A 12,926-nucleotide genomic window follows, 5' to 3' on the forward strand; every position below is an offset into this window, starting at 1 on the left:
GGGAAAAGCAATTGCAATGTTGGTTTTTATTTCAAAGACAAGGGAACATAAAGAGTTGGACTTTGCTAAAACTAGCCAGACCACAGTTGAAAAACAGTTTTGAGCCCCTTAAACAAGGATAGATGTACTAGCATTGGAGGCGGTTCAGAGAGGTTCGCTAGGCTGATACTGGATATTGAGGGAATGTCTTAGAGGGGAGATGGAGTATAGACTCAACCTACTCACTGGAATTTCGAAGCATGAGAAATTACTTTATTGAAACATCCATAATTCTTAGGGGACTTGATAGGATTATGCAAAATAGACTTTCCCACAAGGGGGATAACCTAAGAACAGGCACCCAATCCCTGAATTAGTGGTCAAGCATGTAAAGACAGATGGAGGCGGCATTTCTTCTGAGTGTAGTGAATCTATGGAATTCTTTATTGTAGACGGATGAGACTGGTTTGTTCATTATAATGAAGGCAGTAATAGATTGTTTTAAAAACAATAACAGAATCAACAGCTATGGGGGAAAAGATAGAAAACTGGAATTGAGGACCATCAGATCAGCAATGATCTTATTGAATGGACAGAATGGCCTACTTTTGCTCCCATGTCTTATGGCCCGAGTTTGACAGCCAAATGTTTTAGCCAGGTCAGCTGAATGCAGAGCAAAAATTTCCTGGTGGGGGAATTCCAAAATACTTAAGTTTCAGTAGGTGACTTTTAATGGCTTTATAAGTCGTCTATATAACTAAAACAATAGTGAAATTGAGAAAAATCTAGGATTAGTCCCAACTCTTAAAAAAGGTTTTCCTGAAAAAGCCTCTTAATACTAGGGCGGGGCTGCACAGTGGCTCAGTGGTTAGCACTGCTGCTTCACAGCACCAGTGACCCGGGTTAGGTTCCTTCCCTCGGGCAACTGTCTGTGTGGAATTTGCACATTTTCCCAGTGTCTGCGCGGATTTTCTCTGGGTTCTCCAGTTCCCTCCCACAATCCAAAGGTGTGCAGTTCAGGTGAATTGGCCATGCTAAATTGCCCAGAGTGTTAAGTGCATTAGTCAGGGGAATGGGTCTGGGTGGGTTACTCTGAGGATCTATGTGGATTTATTGGGCCAAATGGCCTGTTTCCTTGGTGAAGGGAATCTAATCTAATCGCCATAAACTGTTTTTATGGCATTTAGGACAAATTTCAGCACTAAATCAGAAGAATAGTCTATACTGAAAGGTTTCAAATTGATTTAAAAATCAAATAAATTCTACATTTCACAGAAAACTGCTTATTTTTACAATACGTTTTTTCAGAAATATTTGGAAGAAACATTTAAAAATAAACTTAAAATACCTCAGACAAAGAGAGCATTCAAAATCGAATGGATCCATAAGTTCACTGGGAATCTCTCTTGACGTTTTAAAATTGTCAAATGTCAAGGGTACAAATTCATCTGATTTAGAAAGAGAAAATTTGTATTTTTATAAAACTACAATAATTTCCAAAAAAAATTGCAGCTTCCTTCTAGTAGTCTCACTTTTAGCAAGACAAAATTTACAAGAGTTTCAAAATATTCATTTAATCTCAGGAAATCTCTGCAAGATGAGGTGATCAATTAAATTTTTAAATAATCCAGCTCCAGCCACCAGACAGAAAAATCAAGGAAGGAATGTGAAGTGCATGTGGACAGACCGCCTGCCAATGTGCGTACCAATGATCCAGAGAATTTTCTGGTCAGCAAGAGTTTATAGCAATCAAAATTGAAATAGCCATGTAGCCCATCACATCTGTGCCTTTAAAATCTTGACTCTGCATGCACCTCTCACTCAGATCCATTTCAATGTATCATGTTTATTCCAGAGTCCATTTTTGCCATTATTAATTCCAACAGACAAAACTATGAAAAAAAATATCCATGCTAATTTGCCATTTTTCATTTACACTATTTGACTACAGGGGTAGTTTTCTGCCTACGTTATAAAGACTTCCACAAACCACCGAAGCTTCCATATCTCACTGACCACACGGTTTTGTTTGCAAACAAAACAAACCACTTTTTATGTTTCATACTTTGACCAAGTTGAGAATCAATGAATTAGGAGCAAGAGTAATCATGCCCTCAAGCCTGGTACACCACACAATCATGGCTGATCGGATTACAGCACATTCCCACCTGCCTGCTTATTTAAGTAAGGTTCGATTTAGTCTGCCTTAAATATATCCTGGGAGGCACTCCCAAAATGAAACATCAAAGTGTCAAACCTTTTTTAGCCATTTTGCTGGTTGTTTCGAAACTCTCACAGATCTCTGTCTCATGTGATAGCTTTCTCTTTTGGTTGCCATTAGTAAAACTAGACGGAACTGCTTCAACTAGCACAGAGGTTTCTCTTGGTGTAGCCTTGGACTTTGTCAGTATTTGACTTGAAGTATTTAGTTCTTCTGCTGTAATACTGTTCATTTTGGAAAAATCCTAAGGTGAGAAAATATGCAAGGTACTTCACAATTAAAATTCCAAATTCACGTAGAGGCACATTTACCCACTCTCAAAAATACGTAAAAGGTCATTTGACACTACAGTCAAGATTCCTTCTTATAAATCTAAATAATTAACGTACAAGTCACTGAATAGCTGCACTCTCAATCTAATTTTTATGCAGATAGTACAGTGTCACCTCCACTCAAAATTAGCACGTATAAGAGACTAAAATCAAAAGCTGATTTTAATGTGCACAACGTTCTAGATGTTCAATTTGGATTGATCCTTTAGCTCATCGGCTCCACTTTCTTTCAGCTTCTTACTACAAAAAGGGTCAAGTGAAATTAACTAGAGTTATTCCATCCAACTTAAACCTTACAGTTGATCCAGAACAGTCACAAATTAAGCTGTCTTGACATTACTGAAGAAATTGAAATACAACATGAAGATGACAACTTAAAGTAGTTTGCTTACACTAAATTACTTTTATGTTTATAAATAAATTTAAAAGTTTAACATACCGGAGAAGGAGCAGTAACTGTATCATCTCTGACAACTGATGCAGGACTAAAGGCTCTGAGAAAAGTAGGCTTAGGGTTTAGGCAAGATGACTGCGGTCGTTTGTTGGTTGGTACAGTATCCGACATATTCCCCAAAACAGGTGAAAACATATCACACAAGATCTAAGATGAAAATTATAGTTAATATTTTTAGTTTATCCAAGATGCACAGTCAAATAGAACATTTTGAAAGGTTTTAAGCAGTCATTCACATTTGGCCACTTGTATAGGAGAGCGAGTAATTTTTAACCAAGTATATAATTGAATCATATAGCAAACTTAATTCCCCTCCAAGTGAAAAGACAAATTACTTTTAGTTTCATTATATTTTTGTTCTGTTTGTGACCAACACTAGATGACCAATAATCAGCACAGGTACAAATTAGTACAGTTGTACCCACCTGGAAACACATTTGGTCAAAGATATTGATGGTCAGGTCAAATATAAACAAACAAATCACCTTTTGTGCTTCGAGTCTTACAGAATTCCAGTCTGGTCTCAAAGCAATGCAGTATATATACTCTTTTAAAGCTTCTTCAGTTCTGCCCATTTTAATCAGAGCTTGAGCTTTCCAAAAATGCCCCTATCAGGAAAAACAAAAGAGGCACAAAAATATCTGAATAATCACAGAGACAGCAGGGTCAACTGTACAATTTAAAAATTCAAAATTTTTAAGCCAAACCGTAAACAAAAAACTTTCCATAATACAAGGCAATACCTTTGACTTTAGTGGTTTAAGCGTGCACGCTGCATCTCCATCACAAAGTGCTTCCTTGTATTTTCCTGTAGTTATGTACAGCTCAGCACGATAACACCTCATCAAGTAATCATGGGGTACTGAAGAAATAGAGGGTACAATTTAATATGTTTTAATGTAAGATTAAGTATTGTTGACTTTACAGTAGCATTTAATAACTTGCTCTGTATATCCAGTTGGTAACATGCTGCCTGTTATGAAATATAAAATTTTTCAAAACATTCTGCCTTTTCATTCTCAAGTTTGCAGAAAACTGACGGTCTAACCACCATTTTTTGAAATCAGCTAAAGTTTCACTTTTTTGGTAAATAGCAACTAGTTGATTTCCTCATTAAACACATCCCTTTATTCTACTTGGAACTAAGATCATGTGAGCTACCAGATTCTTATACTGTTACAAATCAGTTTAATGATTAATTGCCAAAACCAACTGTAATGACACCAACATCTGTCCTGCCCAGTATGCACCCACCCTCTAAAATCTAGTAAATTCTTAGAGCAACCAAAAATTTTAAAAACTATAAAAATTTTTGGCCATTTATTGATTGGAGGTAAGAATCTCAGCAAAACGTTCTGCAGCATTGCCTAGTAGGGAGGAAGCACAGGAGACTGTGCTACCAAGATGCAACACCTGCACTCAATTACAAACTGCGTAAGGATTAAAATGTAATAATACAAACTCTATAAATTGTCAAGACAGAAAGCTATTATTTAAAGCTGCATAAGTATAACAGTCAAACCTCAAAAAAAAAGTGCCTAAATTTCAGGTACCTGTATTCAATACGAATACATAGAATCTTAACCATGCACATTCAATGCAGAGAACATCGGACATGGAATTATTTTATCAATTTTCTAAATAGTATTAGAGTTTTGGAAAAATATTTGTGAAAATTTTCACCAACTGTCTACAAATGTGCTCTCAAAAATGGGCTACTGCTGAATTACTTGCAAGTAGGTTATCATTCAATCAGCAAATAATGAACCAAGTACATTTCCTGGAAAGCTGATTGAGTGATTAATCAGGATTAAATGGGGATTTTGTTCTGAATTAGCACTGGATATTCTTAACCTCATCAGCAGTTGTGAATTGCAGCATTAGGACAAATTAAAATCAAAAGAAAAAACCTTGAATTTAGTAACATTCACTAAAATACATGATCTGCTGGACAGCATCCATCACTATATTTACATGCTGAAAAGACCCATTATGATACTTCCTTGCAGTTAAGCCTACACAGAGCTGCTCTTCCATTTTTTTCCCCACGTGTAAGGTAAACAGACTTAAAGTCTTAAGTATGTTCCTCTCTCCAAAGATACCATTTTATACTCTATATGGTCAAAGTCTACAATAGTAATTCACAGAAGCACATTCTATTTAATACAGAAAAGTATCCCAAAGTGTTTGGAAAGTGTAAGATCTGACAAAAATGGCTCCCAACCTAAAAGGCAACATCATGAGGTTCAAAATGCTCAATCGAACAAATAACACTGAGCGCCCAGATAGCATAACATTAATGATGAGGTAAACTGGATGTCATGAATAAGTGGCCATAGCTGTAATACACTTCCTTCAAAAGATCAGAGGATTGTAGGCAGCTACAGACTGGAAGGATGTCATAGGATTTGAACACATTGTGAACATGGGTGAACCAAGCAACAACTGAAGTCAATATGCAGACAAGTCATAGAGATGTACAACACGGAAACAGACACTTCGGTCCAAACCGTCCACGCCGACCAGATATCCCAACCTGATCTAGTCCCACCTGCCAGCACCCAGCCCATATCCCTCCAAACCCTTCCTATTCATATACTCATCCAAATGCATCTTTAATGTTACATTGTACCAGCCTCCACCACTTCCTCTGGCTGCTCAGTCCATATACGTATCACCCTCTCTGTGTGAAAACGTTGCCCCTTAGGTCTCTTTTATATCTTTCCCTTCTCACCTTAAACTATGCCCTCTAGTTCTGGACTCCCTGACCCCAGGAAAAAGACTTTGCCTATTTACCCTATCCATGCCCCTCATAACTTTGTAAACCTCTAAGTGATGGGAAACAAATGAAAAGGAGCAGAGAGGAAGCCAGTTGGACATAGTTGCATTCTAGATTGATCCTAGAGTTTCAGGGCAGGGTTGGATTAGGATTTATCATGAACTGCATCTCAGAGTTCTAATGAAAGGCATTATCTTTTGCTCTCAGCAAATCACAACATTTTCTGAATTTTTTTTTTAATTTCCAGATCCAAAGTATATTGCTTTTTTTAAATGTTAGTTTCAAGATTAGAAATTAGGTTACAAAACAAACCTCTGAATCAAATGGAAGACATATTTTCCTCCATAAATAAAGTAATTAAACCATGTTTCACCATTATTGTGCTAAATGGGATACAATTATCTGTTCCCAGACAGACAAACAAACAATTAATGTTAAGGCCAAGTCAGGGTGGTTAAAAAAGCGTTTGGCACACTTGCCTTCATTGTTCAATCCTTTGAGTACATGAGTTTGGAAGTCACATTGAAGGCATTGGTGAGACCCCGTCTTATAGCACGGAGACAGGCGTTTCGGCCAAACTGATCCATGCCAACCAAAATGTCATAGGAATGTACAGCACAGAAGCAGACCCTTCAGTCCAACTAGCACATGCCGACCAGATATCCCAACTAATCTCGTCCCACTTGCCAGCACCCGACCCATATCCCTCCAAACCCTTCCTATTCATATACCCATCCAGATGCCTTTTAAATGTTGCAATTGTACTAGCTTCCAGCACTTCCTCTGGCAGCTCATTCCATACACCTACTATCCTCTGCGTGAAAAAGTTGCCCCTTAGGCCTCTTATGAATCTTTCTCCTCTCACTCTAAACCTATGTCCTCTAGTTCTGAACTCCCCCCACTCCAGGGAAAATACTTTATCTGTTTATCCTATCCATGCCCCTCATGATTTTATAAACCTCTATAAGGCCATCCTTCAGCCATCCCTGCTAACCCTATTTCCCTGCACTTGGCCCATATCCTTCTAAACCTTTCCTATCCATGTATTTGCCAAATGCCTTTCAAAATGTTGTTAATGTACCTGCCTTAACCATTCCTTTTGGCAGCTTATTCCATAGGTGTACCACCCTCTGTATAAAAGGAGGTGCCCCTCACTTTCTCTTTATTCTTTCCCCTCTAAACTGATGCACTCTCATCCTTGATTCCACAACTCTGGGAAAAAGACTAGGGCATTCACCCTATCCATGCCTCTCGTGATCTTATACACTTCCATAAGATCCCGCTCTCAGTCTCCTACACTCTAAAGAAAGAAATCCCAGCTTGTTCAACCTCTCTCTATAATTCCAACCCTCAAGACCTGTAACTTTCTTCTGCATTCTGTCCTGTTTAAATAACATCCTCCCTATAGCAAGGTGACCAAAACTGAACATAATATCCAACTGCGGCCTCACCAAAGTCCTGTACAACTGCAACATAAAACTTCCCAATTGAAGGCTGGTGTGCCAAATGACTTCTTCATTGTCCTATCTAACTGTGACTCCATCTTCAGAGAACCATACACAAGAATTCCAAGGTCCCTCTGTTCCACTACACTCCTTTAGGCTCTACCATTCACCATGAAACTCCTAACTTGATTTGACTTTCCAAAATGCAAGACCTCACACTTACCTGCGTTAAACTTCATTTGCCATTTCTCAGCCCACTTTCCTAGTTGATCAAGGTCCTGCTGCAATTTCCGATAACACTCCTCACTGTCCACAATACTGCCTATTTTGTTATCATCTGCAAACTTAGTAATCGTACCTTGTACATCCGCATCCAAAACATTAATACAGATATCAAACTGTAATGGGGCAAGCACTGACCAAAGTACACCATCATCGCAGACCTCCAGTCCAACAAGCATCCTTCCACTATTACCCACTGCTTCCTACCATCAAGCCAATTGTGATCCAATTTGCCAGCTCTCCAAGGAACTCTAACAAATTTGTAAGGCATAATCTCACGCAAAGCCATGCTGACTACTCTCAATCAAAACCTGTTTTTTTCCAAATGTGTGCATATCTTACTCGAGAAGATTCTGAGGAATAAGCTTATGGTCTACAGTTCCCAGATTTTTCTCTGCAGCCCTTCTAGAACAAGGGCACAACATTCACTACCATCCAGTCTTCTGGGATCTCACCCATGGCTAACTAAGATGCAAAAATATCAGCCAGAGCCCTGCAATTTCTTCTCTAGGTCTTGTGTAATGCCTTAAAACTTCCTCACACCTCTACACATTCCATAATCCATGCTCTTTCAGGTCCCCCTCCACACTTGTGCACTTCAAGTACTCACAACAATTTTTCAACCCATTGGAAAAAAGTTTGGTAAAATAAAACAAGATCAGGGAATGACTCAACAGGGCATATTTAAAAAAAAACTGTGTCCAGTTCTGGTCACCCAGTTATAGGAAGGATATTATCAAGCTGGGAGTGTTCAGAAGACATTTACCAGGATGTTGCTGGGTATGAATGTTTGAGTTATAAAGAAAGGCTACAAAGGCTGGAACTTTTTCCTCTGGAGTGTGGGAGGTTGAGAGGCAACCTTATGGTTTATAAAACAATGAGAAGTATGGACAGAGTTAATGGTAGTTGCCTTTTTCCTTGCATGGGGGATTTCAAAACGGGGGGGGGGGGGGGCGACGACACATTTTTAAGGTGAGAGGAGAGAGATTTAAGAAAGACATGGGGGCAGTATTTTTCAAATACAGAGGGTGGAAAGTGTGTGGAATGAACTTCCTATGGAAGTGTGGATGTGGGTACAATTACAACATTTAAAAGATATTTGGATAGGTACACAACTAGGTATGGAGGGATATGAGGAGAAAGTGAGGTCTGCAGATGCTGGAGATCAGAGGTGGAAATGTGTTGCTGGAAAAGCGCAGCAGGTCAGGCAGCATCTAGGGAACAGGAGAATCGACGTTTCGGGCATCAGCCCTTCTTCAGGAATGAGGAAAGTTGGTCCAGCAGGCTAAGATAAAAGATAGGGAGGAGGGACTTGGGGGAGGGGCGTCGGAAATGTGATAGGTGGAAAGAGGTCAAGGTGAGGGTGATAGGTCAGACTGGGGTGGGGGCGGAGAGGTCGGGAAGAAGATTGCAGGTTAGGAAGGCGGTGCTGAATTTGATGGATTTGACTGAGACAGGCTGGGGGGAGGGGAAATGAGGAAACTGGTGAAATCCGAGTTCATCCCTTGTGGTTGGAGGGTTCCTAGCCGGAAGATGAGGCGTTCTTCCTCCAACCGTCGTTTCGCTGTGGTCTGACGATGGAGGAGTCCAAAGACCTGCATATCCTTGGTGGAGTGGGAGGGGGAATTGAAATGTTGAGCTACAGGGTGGTTGGGTTGGTTGGTCCGGGTGTCCCAGAGGTGTTCTCTGAAACGCTCCGCAAATAGGCGGCCTGTCTCCCCAATATAGAGGAGGCCACATCGGGTGCAAAGGATGCAATAGATGATGTGTGTGGAGGTACAGGTGAATCTGTGGCGGATATGGAAGTTTCCTTTGGGGCCTTGGAGGGAGGGGAGGAGGGAGGTGAGGGGGGAGGTGTGGGCGCAAGTCTTGCACCTCCTACGGTTGCAGGGGAAGGTGCCGGGAGTGGAGGTTGGGTTGGTAGGGGGTGTGGATCTGACGAGGGAGTCACGGAGGGAGTGGTCTTTACGGAATGCTGATAGGGGAGGGGAGGGAAATATATCCTTGGTGGTGGGGTCCGTTTGGAGGTGGCGGAAATGACGGTGGATGATGCGCTGTACATGGAGGTTAGTGGGGTGGTAGGTGAGGACCAGTGGGGTTCTGTCCTGGTGGCGGTTGGAGGGGCGGGGTTCAAGGGCGGAGGATCGGGAAGTGGAAGAGATAAGGTGGAGGGCATCGTCGACCACGTCGGGGGGGAAAATTGCGGTCCTTGAAGAAGGAGGCCATCTGGGATGTGCGTTTTTGGAACTGGTCCTCCTGGGAGCAGATGCGGCGGAGTCAAAGGAATTGGGAGAATGGGATGGCGTTTTTACTGGGGGCAGGATGGGAGGAGGTGTAGTCCAGGTAGCTGTGGGAGTCGGTCGGTTTGTAGTAGATGTCCGTGTTGATATGGTCGCCTGAGATAGAAATAGAAAGGTCGAGGAAGGGGAGGGAGGAATCTGAGACTGTCCAGGTGAATTTGAGGTCGGGGTGGAAGGTGTTGGTGAAGTGGATGAACTGTTCAACCTCCTCGTGGGAGCACGAGGCGGCGCCGATACAGTCATCGATGTAGCGGAGGAAAAGGTGGGGGGTGGGGAGCGGAGGAAAAGGTGGGGGGTGGGGGCGGAGGAAAAGGTTTACGGAATGCTGATAGGGGAGGGGAGGGAAATATATCCTTGGTGGTGGGGTCCGTTTCCTCCACTATATCGATGACTGTATCGGCGCCGCCTCGTGCTCCCACGAGGAGGTTGAACAGTTCATCCACTTCACCAAGTGGGCGGCATGGTGGCACAGTGGTTAGCACTGCTGCCTCACAGCGCCAGAGACCCGGGTTCAATTCCCGCCTCAGGCGACTGACTGTGTGGAGTTTGCACGTTCTCCCCGTGTCTGCGTGGGTTTCCTCCGGGTGCTCCGGTTTCCTCCCACAGTCCAAAGATGTGCAGGGACAGGTGAATTGGCCATACTAAATTTCCCGTAGTGTTAGGTAAGGGGTAAATGTAGGGGTATGGGTGGGTTTCGCTTCGGCGGGTCGGTGTGGACTTGTTGGGCCGAAGGGCCTGTTTCCACACTGTAATCAAATCTAATCTAATTTCCATGGAGGGATATGGGCCAGGAGCAGTCAGGTGGGACTAGTTTAGTTTAGGATTATGTTTGGCATGGACTGGTTAGACGGAAGGGTCAGTTTCTGTGCTGTATGACATTTGGTTCAATAGTACATTTGCCACTGACTCAAGTGGTTTTTGGCTTACTTGTACACGTCTCATGTGCATTGAAGATATAGAGATAAGTAACTTGGTCTTTGGTAACTTCTAAACGGTTACTATAAATGCCACTAAATTCACAGACTGTTTTTCATCTTTTCCAAATATTAACAGAGTACGTTTGGCTGTGTTTGGCTGCCAAGTTGAAATTTCACATTTAGTCATACACCCACAACCCTCATCTTCCCACAAGTCTCTGGAGGAAAGCTCTTTGTTTGAGATTTCAAATATGAAACAATCTTGGCTTCACTGACCATCATGTACCTCTATTTTAGAGGACAATTCACAAAAAGCAGATATAAAGAAAATAAAATTCAACTTCACAGAAATACACACAAACCCTGTGAAACAAAACAGGTTCTGTTTGAAAGAGAAATTGGACAGGGGCTGATGTCCCCTGCTGCTCAAGCTTAGATGTCACATGGGAGAGAAAAAGATTGGGTGTTACATGAAAGTTAAACATTAGCTTGATAAAGGTCATTCAATTAAGTAACATGGTCTTTCAGCCTTATTAAATTGTGCCAAGTCATTCACCTCAGGCCTAAAGAGAAGTCATAGAGTCAGATGTACAGCACGGAAACAAACCCTTCAGTCCAACCAGTCTATGCCGACCAGATATCCCAACCCAATTTGGTCCCACTTGGCCCATATCCTTCTAAACCCTTCCTTTTCATATACCCATCCAGACGACTTTTAAATGTTGCAATTGTACCAGCCTCCACCACTTCCTCTGGCAGGGAACAAAAATATCTCTCCCCCAGAAAAGTATGACAGTCTAAGTTAAGAAAAAAAACTCAGTGAAACAGATTGAATTCACTTTCACATTAAACTGTTTACTTCCGCAAGTAAACGGAGTTAAGACTCACATTAGATATAACTGAACAGTATAACAGGCTCAAGGAACTGACTGACACATTTCCAGTCCCTCTGATTTCATAATGTGCAAAACCTTACCCGAGTCCGAGAGATATACAGCATAGAAACAGATCCTTCGGTCCAACTCATCCATGCCAACTAGATGTCCTGAATAAGTCATTTGCCAGCATTTGGCCCATATCCCTCCAAATCCTTCCTAGACATATATCCATCTAGGTGCCTTTTAAATGTTGTAATTGTATCAGCTCCACTACTTCCTCTGACAGCTCATTCCATTTATACACCACTCTCTGCATGAACAAGTTGCCCCTTAGGTCCCTAAAATCATTCCCCTCTCACCCTAAGCCTTTGCCCTCTCATTTTGGACTCTCCTAGCTATGCCCTCATGATTTTATAAACCTCTACAAGGTCACCCCTCAGCCTCTGATGGTCCAGGGAAAATAGCACCAGTTTATTCAGCCTCTAACTATAGCTCAAACCCTCCAACCCTGGCAACATCCTTGCAAATCTTTCTTAACCATTTTAAGTTTCACAACATCCTTGCTATAGCAAGGAGACCAGAATTAAAGACAATAGCCCAAAAGTGGCCTAACTAATATCTTGCATAGCCGCAAACGTCCTCCAAACTCCCAAACAATTGGTGTTGATAAAACCCGATATTTCCATTCTGGTATGATTTCATGTTATAAGAAAAATTGCACAATAGCCACACCATTTAAACTGATGGAACCTGAATCACATTATAGCCAACACAGGTAAGGAAAGATTACGTTCTACAAATAATGGTATAAATTCTTCAGTCACATTAAAGTGAATTCGCATTGAAGAAACATGCATTATAGCAGAACCGACTGTACTCGATGCACTGTCCAATAAAGTTGAAACTTTATTGCTGGAACAGCACAGCAGGTCAGGCAGCATCCAGGGAACAGGAGATTCGACGTTTCGGGCACAGGCCCTTCTTCGGCCTGTGCCCGAAACGTCGAATCTCCTGTTCCCTGGATGCTGCCTGACCTGCTGTGCTGTTCCAGCAATAAAGTTTCAACTTTGATCTCCAGCATCTGCAGACCTCACTTTCTCCGCACTGTCCAATAAAGGCAAGTGTGCCAATTACCTTCTTCCCTATCCTGTCTACCTGTGACTCTACTTTCAAGGAATTATAAACCTGCAGTCCAAGATCTCCTGGCTCAGCAACACTTCCCATGACCTTACCAATTAAGGTACAAGTATTTACCCTACCAAATGTGGCGTTTCATACGTATCTGGATTACACACCATCTGTCACTCCCCATCCCATCAGATCAATGTCCTGTTGTACT

The 12,926-nt window shown here is 41.8% G+C and overlaps 1 protein-coding gene across 1 annotated transcript in view; it reads right to left on the reverse strand.

Annotated features, from left to right (window-relative positions):
* lonrf2 (LON peptidase N-terminal domain and ring finger 2) overlaps positions 1 to 12,926 on the reverse strand; it is a 38,949-nt gene that overhangs the window by 24,962 nt on the left and 1,061 nt on the right. The window contains exons 2-6 of the mRNA XM_087988090.1: positions 3,730 to 3,848; positions 3,472 to 3,594; positions 2,972 to 3,133; positions 2,237 to 2,444; positions 1,328 to 1,427 (exon numbers count right to left, since the gene is read on the reverse strand). Of these exons, the coding sequence (XP_087844216.1) occupies positions 1,328 to 1,427; positions 2,237 to 2,444; positions 2,972 to 3,133; positions 3,472 to 3,594; positions 3,730 to 3,831 (695 nt within the window). The 5' untranslated portion in view covers positions 3,832 to 3,848. The remainder of the gene's footprint in view (positions 1 to 1,327; positions 1,428 to 2,236; positions 2,445 to 2,971; positions 3,134 to 3,471; positions 3,595 to 3,729; positions 3,849 to 12,926) is intronic.

The sequence above is a fragment of the Chiloscyllium plagiosum genome, unplaced genomic scaffold (assembly GCF_037043375.1).
Source record: "Chiloscyllium plagiosum isolate Xiang-an unplaced genomic scaffold, Cpla_swu_hap1 HiC_scaffold_6, whole genome shotgun sequence".
In the NCBI taxonomy this organism is placed as follows: domain Eukaryota; kingdom Metazoa; phylum Chordata; class Chondrichthyes; order Orectolobiformes; family Hemiscylliidae; genus Chiloscyllium; species Chiloscyllium plagiosum.